Here is a 27,730-nt window from a genome sequence, read left to right on the forward strand (position 1 = left end):
GTGGGAGTGGGCTATGTGGAGTGAGTGGGGCTAGTGGCTGAGTGGGCTATGTGGAGTGAGTGGGGCTAGTGGCTGAGTGGGAGTGGGCTATGTGGAGTGAGTGGGGCTAGTGGCTGAGTGGGCTATGTGGAGTGAGTGGGGCTAGTGGCTGAGTGGGCTATGTGGAGTGAGTGGGGCTAGTGGCTGAGTGGGGGTGGGCTATGTGGAGTGAGTGGGGCTAGTGGCTGAGTGGGAGTGGGCTATGTGGAGTGAGTGGGGCTAGTGGCTGAGTGGGGGTGGGCTATGTGGAGTGAGTGGGGCTAGTGGCTGAGTGGGCTATGTGGAGTGAGTGGGGCTAGTGGTTGAGTGGGGGGGGGGGGCTATTTGAAGTGGGTGGGGCTAGTGGCTGAGTGGGCGGGGGGATATTTAAAAGTGGGCGGGGCCGACAGAGGAAGGCTCCAGCAGCTCCCTACGCGCCCGAGTTGAGCCTCCCGGGAAAATTCGGTGACCCGGCTCATCCGGGGGGCAGCCGCTCGTTGCTCACCGCTTGTTGAGGTTGTCCTGGCGTTGGCGGACGTCGCCCTCGCTCGGGTGACCCGTGTTGGCGAGCTGCTGAGCGATGTCGTTTACCGTGGCCACGCGCGACGCTTGCCCGTTCATCTCCGGCTCCAAGCTATCGAACCTGCGCGTCGGCGGACAGGGGACGCCAAACGGAGGGATGACGGGCTGAGTCGACGGCCAACCGGCATCCAGACTCCGCGACCTTTCACCCCGACGGTGCTCGAACCACAGCGCCGTTGTTATTACCAGCACAACGGACGTATGACGATAATTTGTTGAAGTCGAGCATGCGGCGTGACGTGCACCCACCTTTCTCCGCCACGTTGCTCAATTGTTATGAGAGTCAACACGTTCGTCAATAACGCCTTAAGAGGAAAAATACATGACAGGCAATGTCCCGGGCGAATGATTGTAAGCACATGTTAAGGCCAGCGAAATAGAGTGAATTGGAGTTGGAGAATGCAACTTGTTCATACCATGGAGGCTGAAAAGAATTACACTTTAAATATATTTCCAACAACAGGGATGACAATGATGCCCAGTGACAGCCGTGTCAGCCAGGGCAGCACCAATGAGTCCCGGGGCATCCTCGCGGGGACAAATCCCTGAACCCCTTCACGGCCACGTGCTTTCCGACTGTACGTCACGCAGCAGTCAGCCACCTATGAACTCGGCCAGTGTAAATTTGTAGTATTTTGACCCGTGGTCCCTATTTGCAGTACAGGGACTCCTCTACTTATGAACGGGTTAGGTGCCAGAGGTCTGTTCGTAAGTCGATTTGTTCGTAAGTCCAACTTTACTCCTGTCTTTTCCAAACATCTTCTACAGCATGTACTTTAAAAGTTGTATAATCTCCTGTAGATGCCACTGGTTCTTACGTTCTGCAGATGTAGATGCCACCGCCGCCATCCACTGTGCGGCGGTTGAACTTACGACTCTCGATTCGAACAGGCAACTGGACATACGGAGAGGTTTGTTCGTATCCCTGAAAGTTTCATAAGTCAAATGTTCGTTGGTAGACGAGTCCTTGTAATCATAATGTTCCAGATTTTGCCACTAGATGGCAGCAACAGACATACCGCGTGCTTGGCCTGCAAACCACACCCACATTCATAGCTCGCTCACGCGTAACATCGGGACCGGTCACCACCGGAGGGCATCGCAAGGTTCGCCACAACAGACGGGGACCCCGACTGTGAAAGGGTTAAGCAAACCCCGGTGCACCCAAGATCCCAGGGGTGAAACGAGGAAAGTGGCTCCTCTAAAATAAACTGAATTTACTTACCAGGTGGTTAAAGCCCACTAAGCTATGTAGCGACCTGGCTATCACGAATGATAGCTCAGCTAAGTGGCTTATCGCGTGGGAATTCATAGCAGCCAAATACTCTAAACGCATGATTCTAAATGCACATGGAACAACCGGAGAAAAATCCACGCGACCACGGGGAGAGAGAGAGAGAAAACATGCAAACTCCAAATACAGTAAAACCTTGGATTGCGAGCATAATTCGTTCCGGAAACGTGTTTTTAATCCAAAGCACTCGTATATCAAAGCACTCGTATATCAGTTGTGATCACGTGACGCTCGGCACACAAAGCGTATACACGTACTACTCGTATTTCAAGACCTCGCTCGTTTATCAAATTAATATTTATTTTTAAAAATTTGCTCGTCTTGCAAAACACTCGCAGACCAAGTTACTCGCAATCCAAGCTTTTACTGTATAAAAAAGGCGTCAGGGATCGAACCTCCGGCATACCAGGCGAGAGAGAGAACATCTCACTCCCGCCAGCATCCCCTCCCCCGCGACGAGCCCTCGACCGCACCTGTGCTGCACCACCTCCAGGTCCTCCAGGCGCTCGGGGATGACTATGGCGTCAAGCCACTTCTCCTTCTCGTCGATCCACAGCTCGCAGGCGTCCGCCTCGCTGTACATGGTGTAGAGCGCCAGCGCGTCCTGCAGCCGCTGCTTGCGCACGAGCGCCAGCTCCACGAGGTCGCGGTACTCGCCCTCGATCGTCTCCAGGCGGTCGCGGATCTCCGGGGAGTTGGCCGCCTCGGCCGGCAGCGACTGCGTCATCTCGTAGAGGCCGTCCAGCGCCGACCTGGAGGGTCGGGGGGGGGGGCGACAAACCGCGCGTCGTCAACCGTGGGGAGCGGTGGTGGTGGTGGTGCGTGTGCTTTGTTCGCGTTTTACAGAGAATTCTTTCCCGACCGCGCTGTCGGCGTCACGGTCACGAGCCGCGGTGCGCATGCGGGTCTCTCAGGAGAGCGGCAGAGCTACGTCCGAGACCTCCTCAAGCGACCGCCGTGCGGTGTGCGCACCTGTGGAGCGTGCGTGCGAGGGTGCGTGCGAGGGTGCGTGCGTGCGTGCGAGGGGGCGTGCATGCGAGGGTGCGTGCGTGCGAGGGTGCGTGCGTTTGCGCCTTCGGGAGCGGTGGCGATTCGATTCCCGCTCACGGCCAACAATCACTGACAAATATCTGAACCCTGTCGCGGACCTCCCCTAGGTCGACTCGACCTTAAAAATTTTGCAACTTGGTGCCGGGTACGTAAGGGTCGACGCCGGGGAGACAAAGGCGGCCGGCCGTCGTGCTCGCCACAACACCCCCTCGTGCGCTGGTCGTGTGGCTGTGCGTGCTGTGTGTACTGTGTGTGCTGCGCGTACTGTGCGCAGCCCCTACCGGTGCTGCGCGATCTCCTCGGTGACGTCGCGGTGCTTCTTGACGAGCGCCTGCGTCGAGTACTCGTCCGTGCCCACCTCGTCGCTCGACACGAGGCGGAACACCTCGGCGATCCACGCCTCCATGTCGTCGGCGTCCGCCTGGAACTGGTAGAGCGCCAGCGCCTCCTGCGGCGCGTGAGCCACGTGCACACACAGACACGTATTAATACACACACACACACATACACACACATACACATACACACACAGACAGACACACAGACACACAGACACACAGACACACAGACACAGACACACACAGACACACACACACAGACACACACACACACGTATTAATACACACACACGTATTAATACAGACACACACACACAGACACACACACACACAGACACACACACACACACAGACACACACACACAGACACAGACAGACACAGACAGACACAGACAGACACACACACACACAGACACACACACAGACACACACACAGACACACACACAGACACACACACACACAGACAAAAAGACAAAGGTCCCCCGTATAGCCTTAACAGACTGTAGGGGCAAGTGCTGTTAGCGAGCACCTATGAAGGCCGGAACGGTACACGAGGGGGTGGGTGGCCAGCACCACGCCCGACCGCCTTTGTCTCCCCAGTGGCGATGTTTACACACCGGGTACTCATTTAAGGCTGAGTCGACCTAGGGTAGGCCCAGGACCGGTTCAGATAATCGTCACTGGTGTTGGCCGTGAGCGGGAATCGAACCCGGGTCGCCAGGTTCATAGCGCAGCGTGCTAACCACTACACCACCGCTCCCCACACGCACAGACACACACACACAGACACACACACATACACACACACATACACACACACATTCACACACATACACACGTATTCACACACACACACGTATTCATACACACACACGTATTAATACACACACATATTAACACACACATACACGTATTAATACACACACACATATTAACACACGCACGTATTAACACACACACACGTATCAACACACACACACACGTATTAGTACACACACACGTATTAACACACACACGTAACACACACTGCCACTCCCCCTCCGATCCACCACCAACACTCGTATGAAGACACAGCCCCCACGGCCCCCACCACCCCCCCCCCCCGCACCTGCAGCCGCTCGCGCCGCAGCCTGGCGAGGTCCTCGAGGCGCGCCCACTGCGCCTGCACCTCGGCGGAGCGCGCACGGATGCGGTCGGCGCCCGGGTGTCCCTGGCGCGCCAGCTCCTCCCCGCCGGCCACGGTGAGCGACAAGCGTGCGCGTCGCCCGCTCATCTCGTCCTCGAGGGCGCGCTGCGCCGCCGCCAGCCGCAGCGTGGACGTGAGGTCGCGCCCCACCTCGGCGGAGGCGAGCGCCGGCTCCTGCTCACGCATCCACGCCTCGTCCTCCTCCAGCTCCCACAGGTGCTGCCAGAGGCGGCGCGAGTCCTCGAGGCGGGCGCGCCGCTCCGCCGCCAGCGCCGCCAGCTCCCCGTAGCAGAACTCGAGGTGGCCCACGCGCTCCAGGATGATCTGCGGGTCGCACGGCTTGTACGCTGCGCGGGAGGGAGTGGAGGGATTGGAGGGAGTGGCGGGGGGGTGGAGGGAGGGAGTGGAGGGATTGGAGGGAGTGGGAGGGGGGGTGTGGAGGGAGGGAGCGAGGCGACGGAGGGAGGGAGTTGAGGAATTGGAGGGAGGGAGGCGAGGAAGAGAGGGAGGGAGTGGAGAGATTGGTGGGAGTGAGGGGGGGTGTGGAGGGAGGGAGTTGAGGGATTGGAGGGAGGGAGGGAGGTAGGCGAGGAAAAGATGGAGGGAAGATATGTTTACACAGAGCTCCTGAATTTATCTCTGCAAACTTCATTTTTCAAAGGTTTTACTTAACTTGATTCTTGTGTCGTGGTCAAACTGGTAATAGAAATTTAATCCACTTCCTGTTGTCCAATGAATCCCAAATTTTGCACACGTACTCAGATCCGGTGACAATGCATGCCTGTATCAAAATCTGCATCAATTAATAATTAAATTGGCTTTTATAAAGCAATTAACCTTTTGTATGGACCCTTATATATATATATATTTTTGTGTAGGTCAAAACTGCCTCGGTCCCTAAACTGTGGAATCGGCTCGCACAAAAAGCAGGCGCCGCGTGTCTTAGGCGACATTGACGAACTTCTCGACCGTGAGTTAAACGAAGTTGTTAATAAAACTGTTGTTTTTAAAAAACGTTTTTATTTGCTCTTTCTTTGCCTTCATTGAGTGAACATTTCATCCCTCAAAAGTGAGTTTTTCACTTGATACATCTTTACAACAAAACTCAACACACACACACATCATCTATCACACAGCGATGCGGACGCCTACAAGCTGTGGATCGACGAGAAGGAGAAGTGGCTCGATGCCATAGTCATCCCTTTATCATAGCACATGCCTGAAGAACCAATGCCCGAAACGTCGAGTGTATGGATTGCTTCTAGATTTGAAGCTTTCGTGACTGCAAGGATTCATATTCTTAGGTTTTTTTCGGTAAAGTCACGTAGGTAAAAAAAAAATAATTAATAAAAGTAAAATAAAATAAAAATCACGTTTCGGAGGCAACACAAGCCTCCGTCTTCAGGTGGAACAGTCACAGCACGATAGCTGAAGACGGATGCTTGTGTTGCCTCCGAAACGTCGTGATTTTTATTTTATTTTACTTTTATTAATTAAAACAAATTTTACCTACGTGACTTTCCCGAAAAAACCTAAGAATATGTATGGATTGCTTTTTTTTACAATCGACCAACCGTCACCGAAGGACATTCGGACCCAGCCGTGGTCTGCCCACCTCCCGATCCCCTGCCCCCCCCCCCCCCCGCCCCGCGATGGTACCCTCGTCGTTACCCTCGTCGTTGTCGGCGAACTTGTGCGCGGTGGCGTTGACGGAGCGCACGCGCTCCGCCTGCACGCCGATGTCCGACTCGACGAGCGCGTGCTTCTGCAGCAGGTCCTCCACGCCCAGCAGGTGCTTGCCGTGGTCCTGGGACAGCAGCCGCACCTGGCGGTGGCACAGAGACCCGGTGGGGGGGTGGGGGAGGGAGTGAGACGCAGAGGGAGAGAGGGAGGGAGAGAAGGGAGGCAGGGGAGGGGAGGGAGGGAGGGTGGGTGGGAGGGTGGGTGGGTGGGTGGGAGGGAGGGAGGGTGGGAGGGAGGGGAGGGGGGGAGGGAGGGGAGGGGGGAGGGAGGCAGGGGATGGAGGGAGGGAGGGGAGGGGAGGGATGGAGGTGAAACGGACTCCAGGCGATCGCCCACGTGTTGGCGTCCTCCCCGCTGGAACACGCGTGCAGGGAAGGTCGGGTGTCCTGAGGGGCGTATCGCTCGTGGGTGACTCCAAGGGTATCGTCAACGTCTCTCATGCACTTCTAAATCTGGATTAAAAACTCATTTATTCAGAATTGCTTTTTGTATTTAGTTTGGTGTCGTTCACCCCGCACATCCGATGAGCACGGTAGGCTACGTACGGTGCGGAAGAAGTTCAACGTACAATCCGCCCACAGGTAATAAATAAATAAATAGGTGCAGCCACCGCTGGCAGAAGGGCCTCCATGAGAGGGAGCTCTGAAGAGAGCTCCTTCCGTAGGGTATTTGGCCTACTCTTCCATCCTTATTATCATTGGGACTGTTTGGTAAATGCTGTGAGCCAAAGCTTTAACCTGCTTTGAAACTAAAAACTACGATAAACTATTTTTAGTTTACCAGGTAAGGCTCTGTAACTCTTTTCCAGAAGCGTCCTGGCCACACATGACAGCTCAACGAAGTGGCTTATGACGTGGACATTGATAGCAGCCAAATACTCAAAACGCGTGATGTTGATTTGTGGAGAGAAAAACCGGAGGACCCAGAGAAAAATCCACACCATCACGGGGAGAGAGAGAGACACGCAAACTCCAAATGTACAACAGGGGTCAGAGTCGGGATGGAACCGTGACAACCTCCTGCACACCAGGCGAGGTAGTTAACATCTCGCCGACGGAGCGTCCCTTTTATTTCCGATTGCCAGAATCGCCAGAGGCCCTGGATAGCGAGGCTGGATATTATTAGAAAATCGCGGCTATACATGAAACAATGGCGACGGGTAACATGGAGCTCCGCCTTCAACAGCACCTTCATCTCGTCCATCCAGTCCATGATGTGCAGCATCTCCTGGAAGACTCGCTGTAGCGCCAAGTTGACTTCGAGCCGGCGGCGCCGGGCGCGTAGCAGCTCCAGCAAGTAGTCCCAGAGGCGAAGGACGTTGTCCCGGCGGGCCGTGATGCGCCGCACGTCGTGGTAGTCCTCCGCCTCCAGCTCGCGCGCCACGTCCACCACGGTGAGCACACGCTCCTCGTAGGCCGCGATGTCCGTCTCGATCGCCTCGTGCTTCTTCGTGGCCGCCTCCACCGCCGGCAGGTCGAAACCGAAGTTGTCCTGCGGGGGGGGAACCGGTCGGGAAGGGCGGAGAGGATGCGTCGGCTTTCGTCGCCACTTTCACCGCGTACACATGTTTGTTGAAATTATTTCGCACCGTACGTATTCGACCGTGATAATCGGAGGGGTGGTGGTGGGGGGGAATGGCAACTAAACACGAAAAATTAGTTTTATAAAAATTCATTTAGAATCTATATCGTCGTCGTCATCATCGTTGTCATCAGCCGTTGTTGATCTGAAGATCGCTACGATCCACTTCACTCCTGCACATGAACCGACGACGACGACGATGATGATGATGGCTAAAACCTACGAGTGCCACCCGTTGCCATCCAATCTGACATCCTGCACAAACAGCTCCATTCCCCTAGCAGCAGTGTCACAGCCCCATGGGCCGGAGACGCCCAGATGCCAGGCTAAGGGGAGATGGGAGAGGAAGTTTGAACAAGGGGCATACCTGCCAGCTCTATCGATATGTACACGGTAGACTGCCTCCTAACAAAAACTCAATAACCTTTTACAGAATAGCGATATTCAAAGCACAAACTGAATCACATTTCTTTCCTTCTATAATTAGATGAAGCGGTACAATTAGCTTTGAACGATCGGCATCGGTTGAAAGGATTAAAATATCGGCGGCCCACCACTTAAATCGGGAGGGGTCGCACAAGCGAGAGGGTGGGCAACCTCAGTGGGCTATATCTGGTAAGATAAAAAGTAATTTAGTTTCATTTATATTTTTTTCTTAAGTGATGTGTTTACCTTGCATATGCTTTGCACTCCTATCGTGTTTTTGCATCGTTTGTTGTCCTAATGTTCTAAACCCGCCCCGACTGCGCATCTGTGAAGAAGAGCTTTACAGCTCATAGGATTTTCTCCGGTACAAAACAAATGTTCAGATTCTACACCCCCATTTCAATCTGTTAGGCCGGGCCCTGACGACTCACCCCCGTGCCCACCGCGCCACACCGCCAGAGGTCGCAACCGGGTACCCGATACCCGATACCCGATACCCGATACCCCGTACCCTACCCCGATACCCCCGGCTACCCGTACCCGGCCGGGTATGGGTACGGGTAGGCCGTGAGTCACTGGTGAGTCAACGTTTGTCACTCATTTCGGGTAGGGTACGGGTACGGGTAGGGAACGGGTACCCATTTGCGACTCTGGTGCGGCCGGGTACGGGTACGGGTAAGGAATCAAAACCCGTTTGTGACCTCTGCACACCGCCCACCCACCCAAACGACGGCCCCGCGCGGCGCTCACCTGCGCGACGAGCCGCTGGTTCTCGCTGAGCCAGGCCTCGCGCATCGCCGCCTTGCGGTCAAAGCGCCGCGCCAGCTGCTCCAGCTTCTCCTGGCGGATGAGCTCGTCCCGCAGCGCCAGCTCCCGCTCGTGCTCCGCCTTCTCCAGCCGCTCCCACGCCTGGGCAGAGGAGGCCACGCGCACCACCACCAGTGTTCATTTTGATGCCTTGTTATGAGTGTCTACTTCGTGTTTGAACGCCTGAACACCTCCTGTATTTATTGCCAGAAAGGCCTTTCTTCTCTCTCTCTCTTTCATGTTTATTTATACTGGTAGGAACCTCCTGGTTACACCAGCCCACAGGGGATTATTGTGTCCGTCGTGCAGGGAGGGGCTGGGTAGGGAGGGAGGGGCTGGGTGGGGAGGAGAGGGTGGGGAGGGACTGGGTGGGGAGGGTGGGGCTCGGTGGGGAGGGGAGGGTGGGGAGGGGCTGGGTGGGGAGGGTGGGGAGGGGCTGGGTGGGGAGGGTTGGGAGGGGCTGGGTGGGGAGGGTGGGGCTGGGTGGAGGGTGGGAGGGGTGGGGCTGGGTGGGGAGGGGCTGGTCACCCCGTGGTGCCCTTAAAAAACTCAACGTTTAACCTACTCACGCCGGCTTGTGCCCGCCCTCGCAGTCGGGCATATTTGCAGAATACACCACGCCGTCGTTGACCCTGGCCATTGACCAAGCAACCCAACGTTCCTACCAGCTCCCTCCGCAGGAATCTGTTTATCTCACGAGACAAGCTTCACGGACCCGAATTCTCCCGCTCGGTCTCTGCAATGCGTGTGTCCATGCACGTACGTTGAACTTCTTTCGCAACCGCACGTAGCCAACTGCGCGTAGCCAACCGCACGTAGCCAAACACGCTAATCGGAGGTGCCACAGCTCAGCAGGGGAGCAGAGACGCCGCTTTGCCGTTGTGACCTCACCTTGTTGATGTCGGAGATGAGCTTGCCGTCACGCGGCGTGTACACGATCTGGTTGTTGGCCCTCATCTTGCTCTGGATCGTGAACAGCTGCACCTCCAGGTTCCCCTTCTCCATGAACCTGCGCCGCGCACCGCCACGCTCCCCGCGTGAGCGCCCCACGCCAAGTGCGGGGTGGAACTCCGGAGTCCGCGTCGCGACGTCGCTCGCGCACGCCTCAACTCCTCGGTGCCAAGCACAACGGCTGTGGGGCCCTGCACATTTGGTCTATTCATACTCTTTGTTTATTTCAGTAGGTAGGAAATAATAGGTCATTATTATTTTCTACCTACGTGACTTTACCGAAAGAGCCAAAGAGTATGGATTTCTGCAGTCATGAAAGTTTCAAATCAAGATTTGGTCTATTGTCCACAGCCCCTCCCCTCGATTACCCATAACCCCTCCCCTCGGTCCCCCCACAGCCCCTCCCCTCGATTACCCGTAGCCCCTCCCCTCGGTCCCCCCACAGCCCCTCCCCTCGATTACCCGTAGCCCCTCCCCTCGGTCCCCCCCACAGCCCCTCCACCTCGAATACCCGTAGCCCCTCCCCTCGGTCCCCCCACAGCCCCTCCCCTCGATTACCCGTAGCCCCTCCCCTCGGTCCCCCCACGGCCCCTCCCCTCGATTACCCGTAGCCCCTCCCCTCGGTCCCCCCACAGCCCCTCCCCTCGATTACCCGTAGCCCCTCCCCTCGGTCCCCCCACGGCCCCTCCCCTCGATTACCCATAACCACTCCCCTCAGTCCCCCTACAGCCCCTCCCCTCGATTACCCGTAGCCCCTCCCCTCACTCCCCCACAACCCCTCTACTCAGTCCCCCCCCCCACGACCCCTTTTGTGAAGCCATCGAACAAAGGCGGTCACCGCATCGCGTGGCGCTTTCGGGTGCGCTTCTGCGGCCGTCTGGAACGCTCTTCCTTCCCATATTAGGAAGCCACTGGCAGCTATGCACTTTGAAATCGTCATCTAGATTGATGACTCAATTCTTTAGAACTGCTCTTCTGTGTTTAGTTTGTTGTCCTTCCCCCGCACCTCTGATTAAGTACGATGCATAACATAGTCCCCCGCCTTTTCCGGTGTAGCAGGCACCGCAAGAACGCAGCAGCGCCTCGCTTAACGAGCGAGAAACATTCCGCGAAAACTGCTCGGTAAGCAACAAAAAACTATCGTCGTTATCCCATTGACTCACTCCCACGTTTATCAGCCGAGATACGTTTCAGCACCCAACATTTTCCACCCTTGAACAACTTTTTTTTACATTAGAAAATGCTAATTATAATTTTTAAAATGAATTAAACATCAAATGTAACACTTGCCACCCATGAAGAACCACAGTGCTTGCAGGTGCCTGGCATTTGCTGTTTGAAGGGTAGGTGATGTTAGTGGGTGGAGGGAGCAGCAGGCGCCATGCAGGACCGCTGGTTCAACTATCGTCACTGATGGCTGGGAATTGAACCAGGGTTGGTGGGCTCATAGCCACGATGCGGTGATACGAAATGCAGCGCGATTTCCTGGCCTCTAGGGTCTGCAATCAATTAGCGCCGTTTTGGGAACAAATGGGTCTAAATTCACAAAGATCGTTATAGCGAATTCTCGTAGGAAGATCGCTCGTTAAACGAGACACGCCTGTAAAGCGTGTGTTGCGCGTGCGTATGTGTGTGTGTGTGTTTGGGGAGCGAAAGTGCAGTGGTCAGCGTGCTGCGCTACGAACCCGGATACCCGAGTTCGATTCCCGCTCACAGCCAACACCAGTGACGAATATCTGAACCGGTCCTGGGCCTGCCCTAGTTCGACTCAGCCTCGAATGAGTACCTGGTGCGGTGTGTAAACATCACCACTGGGGAGGCAAAGGCGACCCGGGCGTGGTGCTGGCAACCCACCCCCTCGTGTGCCATGCTGGCCTTCATAGATGCTCGCTAACAGCACTTTCCCCAAACAGTCTGTTAAGGCTACACGGGGGGGACCTTTGTCTTCGTGGACGAGTAGCCGAGCTTACTTGGGCGGCTTCTCCACCGTGCGGTAGGTGTTGAAGGCCTGCAGCTGCTGCTGCACTCCCGTCAGGGAGTTGACGAACTTGCGATTGTTGAGCACCATGATGGTCTGCTCGATCCACTGCAGCAGCTCGGAGGCCAGCGACTCGTACTTAGTGATCATCTTGTCCGTCTCGATGGCGTTGTCCAAAACCTTTGCGGGTCAGACGCCGGTCAATGTGTAGGGCATTTTCAAATTATGTGGCATGGGGAGGGGGGGAATTAAAAACTAATTTTTATTATACAAGGTAAGGCCCACTGAGCTATATAGCTCTCTTTCAGAAGCGACCTGTGCAAATCACAAATGAAAGCTCAACAAAGTTGCTCATCACGTGGAAATGTATGGCTGCAAAATACTCTAAACGCGTGTTTCTAAATGTGGAGGGAAAAAACTGGAGGACCCGGAAAAAAATCCACGTGACCAAGGGGGAGAGAGAACACGCAAACTTCAAATATACAACAGGCGTCAGGGTCGGGATCTGACTCACATGCTCCTGCATACTAGGCGCGGGAGTTAACATCTCGCCACCATGGCGCCCTAATAATAACAGCAACGGTTTCAACTTGCAATGCACAGCCACAGTATCCGCTCGCTCTCGTAGACAGGAGGAAACGCAGACGAGCAGAAAGGCAGCAGCAGCAATCACGCGGTAGGCTGCCACTACATTTTCTTACAATAAACAAGTAGGTCCCACCGGTGTTAGCCACGTCCTGGAATCAAACTCAAATCAACGGGGGGGGGGGGGGGGGGCGGCACATATGGCATTGCGCAAACCACTGTGCCACTGCTCCCCACGTTGGCTTCACTCGTATGGCAAGAGATATCGGCATATACGATATTCACAGGGTTTCAGATGCAGTAGTAGGAGTATTACTCAGGTTTTGTGGATAGGTAATAGAGGTTTTTTGGGTCAGATCGCGTAAATATAAATGTGTCTTTAAACCATCACCACCCGACACAGCCAATCGGCACACCCGTGTGTTGGAGAATCAACCAAAAACATTTACCATTCGAGTACGACATTACACATTAATATTTACGCGATCTAACACACACAAAAACACCCTCTTACGCATAATACTGGTCGATAAAAGCCTACGTGTTAAACTCGAATTAATGAGTGTTTACACGTGGAGGGGGAAACCGGACACTTCGTGAAAACCGACACGTGCCATGGAGTCAACACTCTATCCCACACAGATGGAACAGACGGAGCCCGCATCTTGCTCTACCACCTACTCCTGGTAAGCCACGGTATGGCGCCTTCTCGCTGCCCACGCTGCCGTTTCAGTGCGCGCACAGAGAGCACATTCAATAATTGATCACAATATCCAACTTTCACAATGTGTACCAGATACCATTCAAATACATGGCGCCACACAAATCGTGCGGAGATTCATTTGCCGATCTCTCCCCGTTGGGAGATGGGTCATGGGGCAAGAGTGTGTCCAATCGGGTGGCATCACGTTGGCTGCAGCGTGAAAACATCGGGTAATACCACACATAGTGTTGGCATTGGATAAAGGAAAATTAGCAATTGTCAGGCCCGCAACATGCGTGTGTGTTTGGTGAAACTCTTTCGCACCGTACGAAGCCAACCGTGCGAATCGGAGGTGCGAGAATCGGTACTCCTGGCATGAGAGTACAATACACACTGAATACTGTTAGGTCTGGTCTTCATAGGTGGTCACCAATACGCTCCGCATTGGCGGTATCTCAACTGGAGTGTGTCGGTGACCACAATGTACACTCCGACTGATTCACCTCCAATATCGCTCAGTTTCACAGGCTGTATATTTGGAGTTTGCATGTTCTTCTTCTGGTCGTGTAGATTTTTCTCCGGGTCCTCCGGTTTTCTCTCCACATTTAGAAACGTGCGTTTGGAATATTTGGATGCTGTAAATTTCAACGCGATAGGCCACTTCGTTGGGCTATCATTTGTGGCCAGGTCGCTTCTGAAAAAGGGGCTAACCTGGTAAAATAAAAAATAGCTTATAGTTTAGTTTTCTCTTTAGAATTCCCTTTGCTCACCTTGCCAATGCGTTTTCCCTCGACGGCCAGGGCCTTCATCTTGGAGAAGTAGTGGTAGAAGGTGACGACATAGGTGATGATGGACTTCTCGTCCGGTTGGTCCACGTTGATATCTGTGGGACATTGTTGTCATCGTCATCGTCAGCAGCAGCATTATCATATTCTTAGATTTTTTCGGTAAAGTCACGTAGGTTAAAATTAAAATTAATCACTTGATACAGCTATCGTGCTGTGACCGTTCCACCTGAAGACGGAAGCTTGTGTTGCCTCCAAAACGTCGTGATTTTTATTTTTTATTTTACTTTTATTAATTTAAATTTTTACCTACGTGACTTTACCGAAAAAACCTAAGAATATGAATCATTGCAGTCACGAAAGCTTCAAATCTAGCAGCATTATCCTCAGCAGCAGCTGCACAGCAGCAGCAGCATCATCACAATCAGCTTCATACAAGTGGTGACGATGATGACAGTCGTGAAAATGTGTTAAGATCATTTCTTACGGTGGTACAAGTGGTGGCACCTTTAGCTGAAAGGTTTCGATGATGACAATGATAATGCTGCTGCCCCTCCTACTACTGCAACTGCGGATGATGATGATGATAATGATGATTATAATGTATTTACCGACAATGCTGTTGCGGCTACTGCTCCTACTACTAATGATAAAGATGTTATTCCTGCCGATACTAATGTTACTACGCCTGATGACGATGATGACAGTTGCATTAATGGCACTGCTGCTCCTACCACTGCTTCTATTCTTGCTGCTGATGCTAACACCTTTACTGCTCTTACAACTACTGACGATGATATTGAATATTTTATCGCAGCAAACATGCAAACTTTGGACTAATGCGAGCTCACGTTGGACCAACCTTGGCTCAACGTTGGTTGACGTTGACCCAACGTTGGTGATCGGTGAACCAACTTTGGTGCAAAGTTCGCCTAACATTGACCCAACACTGGAGCAACGTTGGTTGACGTCGGACCGGTGTCGACCCAGTGTTTGCACGTTCATGTTGCTCCAACGTTGGGGTCAATGTTCGACCGACGTTGACCCAACGTCAACACGTCTACTGAGAAGTATGACGCTGGCGAGAGAAAGAGTTGCCCGAGAGTGCTCCAGGGATCGTCATCGCCCCCCCCCCCCCCCCGATACCTTCGGGATCGAGCAGCTTGGTGAGCCCCAGCTTCTGCTCGGCAAGGTTGAAGGCATTCTGCAGGTTGTGGTGAGCGTTGGACTTCTTGAGCCGCTCGTAGTCAATCAGGTCGGGCCTGCGGGGGGGGGGGGCAATCGCCAGCGCTGTAGAATCTCTCGCGGACGATTACCAACTCTCCATACCGCTCACGCGGGCGCATTCTCTACACGCAACACATCCACTGCATTTCGATTTAAAGCTTTCGTGACTGCAGGGATTCATCTTCTTGGTTCTTTCGGTAAAGTCACGTAGAAGGGAAATAATAAAATAATGAAAATAAAACATAATAAAATACAATTCCCACGACGTTTCGGCCACAACGCAAGCAGCTGTCCTCAGGTGCAGAACAGGGCTGTCCCTTCTACATGACTTTACCGAAAGAACCAAGAAGATCCACTGCATTGTTCACGAGCCACCGTCCGTACTGCCCGTGGAGTCAATCCCATGTCCATTAGTCACTTCACTGCATTGTCAAGACGGCTCTTGGCGTGAATCTCCCAAGAAAGAGTGCCCCACTGCCAAGCAGGCAAACGATGACTCGAAACCATTCGATTTGTAGTCATCTCTTGTCCACAAGTAATCCACTCCATTGCGCACGATCAACTATGCACCCCACTTGCGTTGTGCTACATCTATGATCGACAAGTAATTCCTCTGCGTTGCAGGCAAACATCTCTCCATGCCACTGACATCATCGCAAATCTCTCTCGATATAAGAACCCCACTACCACTCTCATATTGATTAACTGTGACTAACCCAACCGGTAATATGTACTGGATGTTTTTTAAATTAAGGTAATCCACTGTAATGTATATGACTACATTAACTCCCCCTCTGACCTTCGCACCTGATAGGCGCATGGTGATGACATCGCCTTACTTTATTTAAGACCGGAAGCAGGAAGACATCTTCAGAATTCTGGCAAATCGCCTGATGAAGCTGCTTGTAATCACCAGCGAAACATCGTACTCAAATTGTAAATATTGTGGGTTTACTCTCGAACACACCGGTGTTGCTGAAGTAGTAACTAATTGACACGCTTTGTTCACGTGACAAACCTTACCAATTGGCTGTGTCGGGTGGTGGTGGGTTAACGACAAATGTATAATTCTAGATTTGAAGCTTTCGTGACTGCAAGGAATCATATTCTTAGGTTTTTTCGGTAAAGTCACGTAGGTAAAACATCAAAATTTATGAAAATAAAATAAAATAAAAACAAAAATCACGACGTTTCGGAGGCAACACAAGTCTCCGTCATCAGGTGGGACCGTCACAGCCGAATTAGCTGCATCAAGTGTGCAGCTAATTCGGCTGTGACCGTCCCACCTGATGACGGAGACTTGTGTTGCCTCCGAAACGTCGTGATTTTTGTTTTATTTTATTTTATTTTCATTAATTTTGATGTTTTACCTACGTGACTTTACCGAAAAAACCTAAGAATATGACAAATGTATATTTACGCGAACTCTCCGATCTCATATCCATAAGAATGACAGTCTGTTGAACAACCAAATCTCACGTTACAGTGTAAACCTTTATACACAAGAACCCCACTCGATGGTAGACACATTATTTGGCCACGCTGTTACACATTGGCAGCGGTGCACAAGTGAATAACACTGCCTTAGAATGAACTATGCATAATCGGCGAGTGTTGAGCCTTTCACTCCGGGACGATCAGCTCTCCGTGCCAATTGCGCTCGAGTTAACATCCCGTCGACCTCGTGTCGATGGCCTGTAACCCATTTAGCCAAGACTATGGGTGAGCCGGATGGCGCGTACTCACGTTACCAAGCTATAGACGCGTTCTAACCTTTCAGCCGCTTCCTCAATAATCACCCGTATGAAGTAAATGTCATTATTCCTGGCTCCAGTCGCCCACACACACACACACGTGCAATCAACCACCCACCCACGCGTGCAGGGTAATTCATTTTAAATCTTTTGCACTCAACTTTTCGTGAGACACCAGACCCCTAACCCGAATGCCCCCCCCTCCCCACCCCCCCTGTCCTCCTCAGCCAAAATGACTCATTGCAATTACAATCCGGATTTATACGGCTTTTATAAACAACCGTATTTCGCGATCCTGCATGATTGTCAATGTTCCCCAGAAGAAGATGCGATTTAGTTTAACACGCAGGAGGCTTTCGCGACCAATGTTATCCATATTAGAGTTTTTTTTGGGTTAGATCGCATAAATATATATGTGTCGTTAAACCCGCCACCACCCGACACTGCCAAATAGTAAGGTTTGTCACGCAAACAGAACGTGCCAATTCGTCACTAGTGCAGCACACCGGTGTGTTGGAGAGTAAACCCACAACATTTTACAATCTGAGTGCGACGTTTCGCCAGTAATTACAACCAGCATCATCAGGCAACAGCCAGAATTGTGGAGAAATCCCCCTCCTGTTTCGGTCTTAAATAAGAGGGCGGTAAATGTGATGTCATCACTTGTAAGCCAATCAGGTGCGGAGGCCAGAGGTGGGGGATTGGGGGATACAATCATAGTGGTCGCAAAGGTGGTCACCAGAAAATATGTTTTAATTAAATTCTCAAGTGGCCCCATGACACGAAGTGCAATCTCCAACTCGAATTGTCCACTCCGTCTCTCGTGCCTCTCTATTTATGTGCGGTGATTAAGGGGCCATTGCCCGAAACGTCGCCTGTTGTATGCTCTTCGTTGTAAAGGCACACAGGATTGTCGACGAATGTGTAATTTTTTTACTGACCATAATAGCAGTCGTGTTATTACACAGGATAGCAGATACATTCCGAGTTGTATTATCATAATTATTGAGACACGGGTGATGCTGCGATGAAGCTAATAGATCAGTGGGCTTTACCTGGAAAGATAACAAAATAGCGGAGTTTTATTTTTCAATTTTTTCAAGTGATTTGTTCACCTTTCCTATACTTTGCACTCCTATCGTGTGTTTGTATTGTTTGTTGTTGTTGTCACGATCCGACCCCGTGACTCGACATCTGCGCAAAAAGAGCTTTACAGCTCATCGGATCCCTCCAGTAAAAATATCCTGACGATTCTGATGTGGAGCGTGCGGGGGACGACGACGCCGCACCGGTGCTTGTGGATGAGCGCGTTGAAGGCCAGGCCGTCCCTCCAGCTCGTGCTGAAGTTGTGGATGTTCACGTTGGTGTACCTGCGGGGCAAGACAACGGCGTTCGCATCAACGGCACGACCCTCAACAGCGGCACCGCTCCGTCGCCCACCCGCACGCTTTCACCGTTTGCAAAAACAAAACGCGCCGAGCCGCTGATCCATCCACCATCCTCCACCCCCTCCCCCATCCACGTCTCAGTAATTCCAGGAAAGCCCTGCTGAGGTTCATGAGCGTCCTGCCCAGGAAGTTTGGCCAGGCCCTTGTGTATTCTTCTCGCGTGGGGGAAGACACGCAGAGTACCAGAGGAAAAACCACGTTCACAAGGGGGGGAATCTGTCAATCTGCTCTGCACTGTGCATATCAACATTTTCGCTTCCTCCCATGTATGTATGTTGAACTTCTTTTGCACCGTACGTCGCCAACTATGCTAATTGGATGTGCAGGGAAAGGACAACGAACTAAACACAAAAAGCAGTTCTAAAGAAACTAGTTTTCAATCTTATTATCGGGAGGAGGAACGTTCCAGACGGCCGCAGAAAGACATCTGAAAGCGAGCAATGCGGTGACCGTCTTTGTTCAATGGTTAGCCATGCCTCTGATATCATTGTCTGATATCAATCAGCGTGACACCAATTCATCGCTGTCCTTTCTTTGAAAGCGAAACAGCTCAGCTGAGATTCCTCAACAATGCTGATCCATCCACCGTCCTTGATCCCAAGTATTGTAAGTGCCATGAAATAATAATAATAAAATAATAAAGTACATTACAGTAAAGCCTTACCGAGTACCAATCTAAGTCCTTACGTACTGCTCAAAAGGACTTTGGGAATGTGTAGAAATCAAAAGTACTCACTATATCTGTCATTAAACGCTAATTTAAATGTTAGTTTTTTTTATACGTAATTAGAATTTGTTAGCAGTTTTAACCATTTCATGTTTTCATGCACAATTGTTTTTGTGTTAGAACACACCGAATGACCTGTCCACCACCTGACGTAGTCAAGAAAACAAAATTGTCACGCGATGTGGAAGTATTTAGCAATGCGCCAATTAATAGTGCATCAGCTCACTGTAAAGTTGAAATACAATTCTCACAACCAATATTCAGCAGCAATAAGCTACAACATTTCACTTGAATCTAATTGATTTAGTTCTGCAAGGTGGTGAAGAGCTTTACAAGCGTAAATCTGGCCATACAATGACGTGGCCCTAACCCAGAGATCAACTGTGAGTCATAACATTGGCTGCAAAAACCCACGTGTTCAAATGTTATTTACATAACAATAACATATAAAAGAAAATCTTAAGGTGAGGTCCCGGCCGCACCAATGCTCGGTACAGGCCAGCCACCATTGCATTGAACCCCAGTGACCCTTGTGAAAACGACGGGAGTACGGCATGTACTTTAGGAAGAGCTCCTGCATAATTTAAATGAGAAGCGTCAAGTACACTGGGCGCATGGCTCACGAGGGTGTGGCACGCAGAATATTCCACAGCTCCGAGGGAGCGGCTGCATAGCAGTGGGGCGGGAGGGGGCAGCAATGTTTACGGGCGTAAATCGAAACGTATAACACCCCCCCCCCACACACATCTGCTCTAAACACCTCAAACACAAATATGATGATGATGATGATTTTAATAAAAATCAGCAGCAGCAAAAAAGGCGTTTCGTCTTGTCTACTGAGGCCACACTGCCAGAGAAGAGCTGAGAGCTCACGAGGGAGAGGGGGCGGAGAGATTACATCTACCCCCCTCACAAAGAATAAATTCCCTCCAAAAAATAAAAATTCGGGACAGAGCATGTGTGTGTGGGGTTTTTTTTCATTCCACAGGATGCAGCTGCTGAGAAGAATTGGCTGGCAATGACTCAGTCTGGCAGAGATGCCTTCTGGCAATTATTGTGCCGGCTTAATCGCCCTCCGAACAAACCGTGCCCGCCAAGTTCTCTGGAATGCGATTGCGAACAAAGCTTTTCCTGGGTCGCTTGAGGATTCAGGCACTGTACGTGGGGGCAGCGAGGCTTACTTCGGTCGGGGCTGTGTGAGCATTGAATTCCTCCCAAATTATTTTGCGCGAAGATGAAAGGGCTTTGTACGCATTCATGTTTTTGATGGATGTTCACTGATATTTTAACCACCGCAAAGTCAAATGTATTTTGGTGGAATTTAAACACTCTCAATCTATGAGGCCTCAACGACTCGGGTCTGGGGACGGCCTTTTGCGGAATGGATCTGTGTAGGAAGCTTGGATAATTGCTGCTCGAGTCATCCGTGTGTGAAAGGACGGTGGAGTGCCTACAGAAAATCCATAGATGTGAGCGCAGAAACACTCAGAATTCCAGTCTAGCAAACTTGGTACTCAGCAACACCCAAAAACACTAACCTTGATCCTAACCTTGACCCTAACATCAACCATAAGCATAACACGAACCCCAATCCTGACTTTGAGTGTGTATTTGCAAGTGTGTGTGCTTGTGTATATGCGCAACTGTGTGTTTGTGTTTACCTGTTGTGCTGAATTCAGTGGGGAGCGGTACTGCAGTGGTCAGCACGTTACGCTACGAACCCGGCGACCCGAGTTCAATTCCCGCTCACGACCAAAAACAGTGGCAAATATATGAATCGGTGCTGGGTATCCCCTAGGGCGACTCAACCTTACAAGAGTACCTGGTGCAATGTGTAAAACATCAGCACTGGGGAGACTAAGGCAGCCAGGCATGGTGTTGGCCACCCACCCCATCGTGTGCGGCTTGCTAACAGCACTTGCCCCAACATTCTGTTAAAGCTACATGGAGGATCTTTGCCTTTTTTTGCTGAATAATTGGCACATTTGCCACAACAGCCGGCAAAATATCAGATATCTTGCGAGAGCCTGACGCTGTTCATCATGCGGAGATTGGGCCCTCAGCTGCAGATGCCACCAGACCATGGAAGTTGGTCACGTGCCTGCTTACCCGGCCGTTTTCATCTGACACCACAGCAGCAGAGCGTCCTTGGCCGACTTGGTCTCTCTGTTGTCCTCGGTCTCGACGTGAATGTCCTGGATCTGTTCCCACAAAGCCAGGCAAACCATCATCCCACATAGCAGTCGATACGTAAGTCACAAACAAACTCCTCGTGAAAGACCCGAAAACGTAGAGGACACCTGGCTTCGATCTTCCACGAAGCTTCCGGTGCACAACCCGCACAACAAACCATGGCAGCAGATGACGGTTACTTGAAGAGCACGTGGACAATTAACAACTCTCCGATGTGCCACTGTGGATACCCAGAACAGACCCTGGGACGTGTTGCGACTCCATGTCCGATTCACAAATACAAAGGAGGCGTCATCACTATCGTACGCTCTGCTACTCCTGATGCCAATATCTGGCAAAAACACCTCAATGTTAAATTATAGTTGTTGCTCGCCATCAACATCAGCCATATGAAGAAGAATAAGTTAATATATCGAAGGCTTTGCACAGCTTCTTGAGTTAAAATGTTCTTAAATGAAACAAATTGTTAAACGTCGCTCTCCAGCATACCGACGTGCTGAAGCAACAATATATTTACACGTTTGTTGACGTGACGACTGTGTTCGTTTATTTGGCTGTGTTCGATGGAGGAGGATGTACGACACACATTGGTATCTCCGCTCACGGAGTGATCTGACCCAAAATTATAAATGACGGGTCTCGCGTTGAAGTGACTTACATTGCGCTATAAAGGCTAATAAAGGCAAACTATGAAAAGTCTATCGATTTCTTTGCTTTCTCTCTCTCGATCGTCGAACAAGCAAATTGAGACAGCAAAATGAAATAAATTGTTCAGTGTTTTGGGAGTAACGTCAGAAGGCGACATGCGCGGTCCGTCTCCGATGATATCGTCCGTCCGTCCACGTTCTCTCAGGCCATCGCCACCATCCGTGGCCTGGTCCCCCCGCATCAACGTCACCGGATGAAGCGACGGCCGGGAACAGTCACAACTTGCTCGTTCGCAACCACGGGTGCGAAAATAGCGCGGCCACGTGACGTGTGAAGGACGCGTGTGTGCAGGGAGGAGGAGGAGGAGGCATGTTGGGAAGACCTGGAAGCGGAGGATGATGGTCCAGATGAGGCCCAGGATAAGGCGGTGATTGCCGTCCACGATGTCGTGTGAGCCCATGTTCTCCAGGTGGACCTTCTGCTCCTTGAGGAACTGCAGGGACTTGTCCACGTTCTCCAGGCAGTGGATCCGCATCTTGCCCTTGGTCGGCTTCGGCTAAAGTTCCGTGACCAAGACGAAAGATCCCCCCCCATCCCGTTTAGCCTTAACAAAAAACTTTTTGGGGCAAGTGCTGTGAGCGAGCACCTGCCTGTGAAGGCCGTCGTCACGTCACACGAGGGGGGTTGGTGGCCAGGACCACGCCCGACCACCTTTGTCTCTCGAGTTGCGATTTTTACACTTTTTTTATATTTTACCAGCTAAGGCCCACTGAGCTATTAGCTGCTTTTTTTGCAGAAGCGACCTGCCCAGAAATGGTAGCTCAACGAAGTGGCTAATTACGTGGAAATTTATAGCAGCAGCCAAATACTGTCAACGCGTGTTTCTAAACGTGGAGGGAAAAACCGGAAGACCCGGAGAAAAATCTATGCGACCATGGGGGAGAGAGACAAGCAAACTCCAAATATACATGCGCCGGGGTCGGGATGGAACCCACGACCTCCTGTATACCAGGCGAGGTATACAGGTCACTGCACCGGGTACTCATTTGAGGCCGAGTCGACCTAGGAGAGGCCTAGGATCGGTTCAGATAATCGTCACTGGTGTTGGCGTTGGATTCATAGCGCAATACGTTCACCGCAGCAATACTGCTCCCCATGATACAGCCACGATCACCAACACCGTCATCATCATGATCATCATCGCTAAATCATTATCAACATCATCTTCATCAACACATTATCATGAAACACCAAGCAACATTATCTTCACTGTTATCAATATCAGGGTGACGATTGTTTTCTATTTTATCACGAATACTGCTATTTTAGAGATTGTCGTTGGAATTTTCAACATCACCATTCTAATAATGAGGATCCATCATCAACATCAATGCCTTCATGAACACCGTTATGAACCTACATATGTATATTAATGTTGTTGAAGTGGTTTGAACGCTGTTACCACACACGAGCTGTATTTATATGATTTTTGAGTTACCGTATAAGAATAAATTGTACTCGGCGATAATCAAAAAAAAGCAATGGTAATGTCAATTATTTATCCAGGAAAATATCACAGAGTCTTAAGACGTTATCACGAGAGTGCTGGCAACAAATACAGCTCAAGCCTTTCCACCCCTTTGTTGGATCATCAGTGAGCCGAGCCCAGACTACAGAGTGCCATGTGAAAGGGAAGAGTGGTGTGTGTATGGGTAATGAACCCACGAAAGTTAACTCGTGGTATTATGATTACTGTTATCGCCGTGCCGATGGTGGTCATCATAAACTAAACTATAAACCAAACAATTTTTACTTTACCAGGTAAGGCCCACTGAGCTATATCACGTTTTTTAGAACCAGACTGGCCATAAATGATCACTCAACGAAGTGGCTTATCATGTCGAAATGTATAGCAGCGAAATACTCTAAACGCATGTTTCTAAATCTGGAGGGAAAAGCCGGAGGACCCGGAGAAAAATCCACACGACCACGGGGAGAACATGCAGACTCCAAATACACAGGCGTCCGTCAGAGTCAGGATCGAACCCATGACCTCCTGTACATCAGGCGAGATAGTTAACATCTCGTCACCGTCGCCATAGTTAAGTAGCGCAATTGCTGGGTTTCCAATTCCCTTTCATCAGTTGAGTAAAATGTATTTTATTCGGACAAAGCTCTTTGGAAAATGTCCTTCCCAAAAAGATCTGTCACGATTACAAACAGATTATTTTTTCTATGTATGTACGTAGAACTTGTTTTGCACCGTACGTAGCCAATTGCACGAATCGTAGGTGCGGGAAATCGGAGGTTCCGGTATACGAAAGAAATTACTAAATACCATTCAGACGAATTGACTGGACATTTTATTTTTTTATAAGCTACGCGTGACAGATTCTACCCAATTACAAAATAAAAAATTACGTGCGGGGGCTTAAGAGCGGCGAAGGCACCGTTGGTTGGCGGCGCTACGAACGGGGGGGGGGGGCCCCGGCCGGCTACGCCGAGTCCGGTTTCACGGCTCACGGCAAACAAATCGCTCGACCCTTCACCAACGCACACTGACCAGCGTGGAGAAGTATGGTCAAACAACGGCCAAAAAAAACGCCGACGCGGCGTGGACAGGTGTTCATCGGCAAGCGGTGGACGATGATTATTATTGTTGTTGTTGTTGTTCCAATCGCGATGCTGTTGCGAAAACGGCGAACGTCGCAGCCACACGCACGGCGGCAAGCCAGCGGCAGCCGGTTAGAAGAGGAAACATTCCACGATGGAAAACGGCAAGTTAGCCAACTTACATGAACAACAAAACACACAAACAACACATGTATACTCAAATAAGCAAGAGTTATTCCTTGATTGGGCTTATTTTTAGTCCGCACGAGTCCACCGTCGAGATTTATTAACGCTGAAAGGCATTTATTTTAACAAAGGCGGGGGGGGGGGGGGGTGTAGTGATGTTAGGTTGACTGGCCTTGACACCAGCACAATGAAGCACCACTTATAACAACATCCCAATGGGATTTGTAACTTCCAGACAAATAGTTATATTGCCACAACGAATGTTTAGTTCTTCAACGGCACGCAATATTGTCGATGTAGTGATGGGTAACGGCTACGATCCATCTCTTTTCTTCCAGGCAATTTCTCTCTTTTTTTTAAGCAGTTAATTTGCCCTTTCCAAGAACAGGCTCTGTGCGAAGATGGCTTATCATTGCAGACCACAACCCTGCACAAGAGTGGTACGTTCCGAATTCCCCCCCACCTATGCCGCTACAAGTTGGTGCCGAACCGTTTGGAATGTTCCAATTCATAGATAAGTTGAGAGCGGGGGAGGGGAGATTGGTCACACAATTTGAACTATATGACATCAACTCCACGTGGTCCTCTACCCCTCCTCTCTGTGCATGTCCAACTGATGGACAGTTTGGAAATCATCTTATCTTTGGAAAATGTGGCAACCTCGATCTCTATCTCGAACGATGGAGAAATCGGTTACTCAGTAAAACCAACCAAAAGGGGCGCAGCAGTCGGGCCTTGAGAAAGCACTTCGTCAGACACGCTGACACTCGTACCAACCAGTGGGCTTCATTAAAACACAAGGGAACCCCCCCCCCCACTCCCTGCACTACACTGACAGTTACGCCACAGTAATCCACGATTCACTGCCACCGACCGATATGGAAGAGAAAAACAGTGGCAGTAACGGTTTTTATCCCGGCAGAAAATGACAATCCGAAGAAAAATTCACCACCCCGAGAGTTGTTCGTGGAATGTATTACCCCGTCGATGTTTGTGTTACTGGGAGCTAATGTGTCGTTGGTCACTCGTTAATGTTTGAACGCGAGAGTTGCGCCGCGATTAAATACTTTAAAAGGTATCTGGCATGAAAGCAATGCCGTAAAAATATGAAACTCATTTAGAAGAATCCATCATGGACCGTGTAGTATGAATCTTAAAAAAAAAACATGCATACACACGCGCACAAAAAAAAGATAATCTAAACATGATTTCACAGAGTCTGCATCGATTTTAAAAAAGCACATTTTGAATGTCATTCTTGAAATGTCAGCTTTTCAATTTATCTTAGAAGTCCATTTTTTTTTAAATGTTCAATTCATTAAACCAGACACAGGACTCAATGTCCCGCGAGGGTGCGATTCAAAAACCACACACATTGTTCTGGTCTCAAGGTGACCTATGAGACATAGTGATAAGAAAACCCCAAAACATTTAACCAAAATGTGTATCCATTTAACAGAGTGCCACGAGCAGCATACTGATTAAGTGAAGCCACACAGCTGGTGGCGAATCAAAAACTAAACTAAACTATATTCTTGGTTCTTTCGGTAAAGTCACGTAGAAGGGAAACAATAAAATAATAAAAATATAAAACAATAAAATTCTCACGACGTTTCGACTGCAAGACAAGTAATCGTCATCAGGTGTGAAATCCACAGCAAGACAATTTGAAAACTAAACTAGTTTTTATTTTACCAGGTAAGGCACAATGAGCTGTGTGGCTCTTTTTCAGAAGCGACCTGGCGATTACAAATGATAGCTCAACAAAGTGGCTTATCACGTAGAAATGTATAGCAGCCAAATACTCTAAATGCATGTTTCTCAATGTGGAAGGAAAAACCGGAGGACCCGGAGATAAAATCCACGCCTCCACAGGTAGAAAGATCGGGATCGAACCCACAACCTCCTCCCATACCAGGCGAGGGAGTTAACATCTCGCCACCGTGGCGAGGAAAGAAAGACGCTCCCTCGGCGTGCACCACATTTCACGAGCAGTGGCTAAACACGTCCGACACAAATATATCTGGGGAAAGAAAGAAATGGCCGGGAAGTTTATGCGATGCAAGGGAGAGGGCAGCGAGAAGGCCACATGCCAGGTAGAGAGGTCAGAGGAGGCACGGGAGAGGGATTTTAAACTCGCCTGCTACGAAAGGCCGCACGTTTATTTAAGGCACGATGGGAGGAGAACGCCGATTTGATGTCTGCAGCGTCAAATAAAAGCAAGCAAAATATATGTCTTTGGGTTATTGGTCGTGAAAGCCTTCGTGTTAAACCAAAAAAAAGAAGTTAATGGTTCGGCTTCCCGGGCTTTACTGAAGGGTCCTAAGGACGAGAGTGGAGGAGTAGGCCAAAATACCCCCGAGAGGTTCTCCAGAGCTCTCTCGAGTGGAGGCCCTTCTGCCAGCAGTGGCATGAGACGGATATTGCAGGGATGCACCTTTACCGACTGAAGCGTTTCATTTCTGTCAAAAACATCAACTGCATTTATTTTTTTCACTCAAGTTATTTACGTTATATCCTTTTGGTATTTTAAATGTATACAATTTGAATGCGTATTGAACATACTATTTCCCCGGGGATTGTGAGTATATACGTATGCATTCTTAAACTTCAATATTTGTTTCTGTACGTATAGCGAAATAAACCTCCCGTGAGGCCACGTGCATTCCTGGGTCCGGTCCTGTTAGCGAGCACCTATTGAGGCAGGGGCGGTGTGCTCAGCACCAAGCAATGCGTAGACCCCCTGAAGTGCACACCATGCAGTCGTAAATTCATTTCAGTCTGAGTTGATCTAAAAAGAGGCCCATGCTGGGTTTTCATCGTAGCCACTACTGATGTTTATCTCCAGATATATAAAAGGCAAAGTTGTGATTATGTGTGTCTGTTCAAAATGTTTAGCGTACTTC

The 27,730-nt window shown here is 50.5% G+C and overlaps 1 protein-coding gene across 2 annotated transcripts in view; it reads right to left on the reverse strand.

The window, feature by feature from the left end:
* LOC144723636 (spectrin beta chain, non-erythrocytic 1-like) overlaps positions 1-27,730 on the reverse strand; it is a 155,197-nt gene that overhangs the window by 42,182 nt on the left and 85,285 nt on the right. For both annotated transcript variants that reach the window (XM_078602519.1, XM_078602520.1), the window contains 14 exons: positions 22,408-22,581; positions 21,294-21,385; positions 18,299-18,379; positions 15,175-15,290; positions 14,014-14,126; positions 11,948-12,135; positions 9,918-10,035; positions 8,970-9,128; positions 7,401-7,703; positions 6,141-6,294; positions 4,392-4,816; positions 3,226-3,392; positions 2,368-2,646; positions 524-661 (listed from right to left, as the gene is read on the reverse strand). In XM_078602519.1, coding sequence (XP_078458645.1) covers positions 524-661; positions 2,368-2,646; positions 3,226-3,392; positions 4,392-4,816; positions 6,141-6,294; positions 7,401-7,703; positions 8,970-9,128; positions 9,918-10,035; positions 11,948-12,135; positions 14,014-14,126; positions 15,175-15,290; positions 18,299-18,379; positions 21,294-21,385; positions 22,408-22,581 — 2,507 coding nt within the window. The remainder of the gene's footprint in view (positions 1-523; positions 662-2,367; positions 2,647-3,225; positions 3,393-4,391; positions 4,817-6,140; positions 6,295-7,400; positions 7,704-8,969; positions 9,129-9,917; positions 10,036-11,947; positions 12,136-14,013; positions 14,127-15,174; positions 15,291-18,298; positions 18,380-21,293; positions 21,386-22,407; positions 22,582-27,730) is intronic.

The sequence above is a fragment of the Lampetra planeri genome, chromosome 18 (genome assembly GCF_965212315.1).
Source record: "Lampetra planeri chromosome 18, kcLamPlan1.2.h2, whole genome shotgun sequence".
Classification (NCBI taxonomy): domain Eukaryota; kingdom Metazoa; phylum Chordata; class Hyperoartia; order Petromyzontiformes; family Petromyzontidae; genus Lampetra; species Lampetra planeri.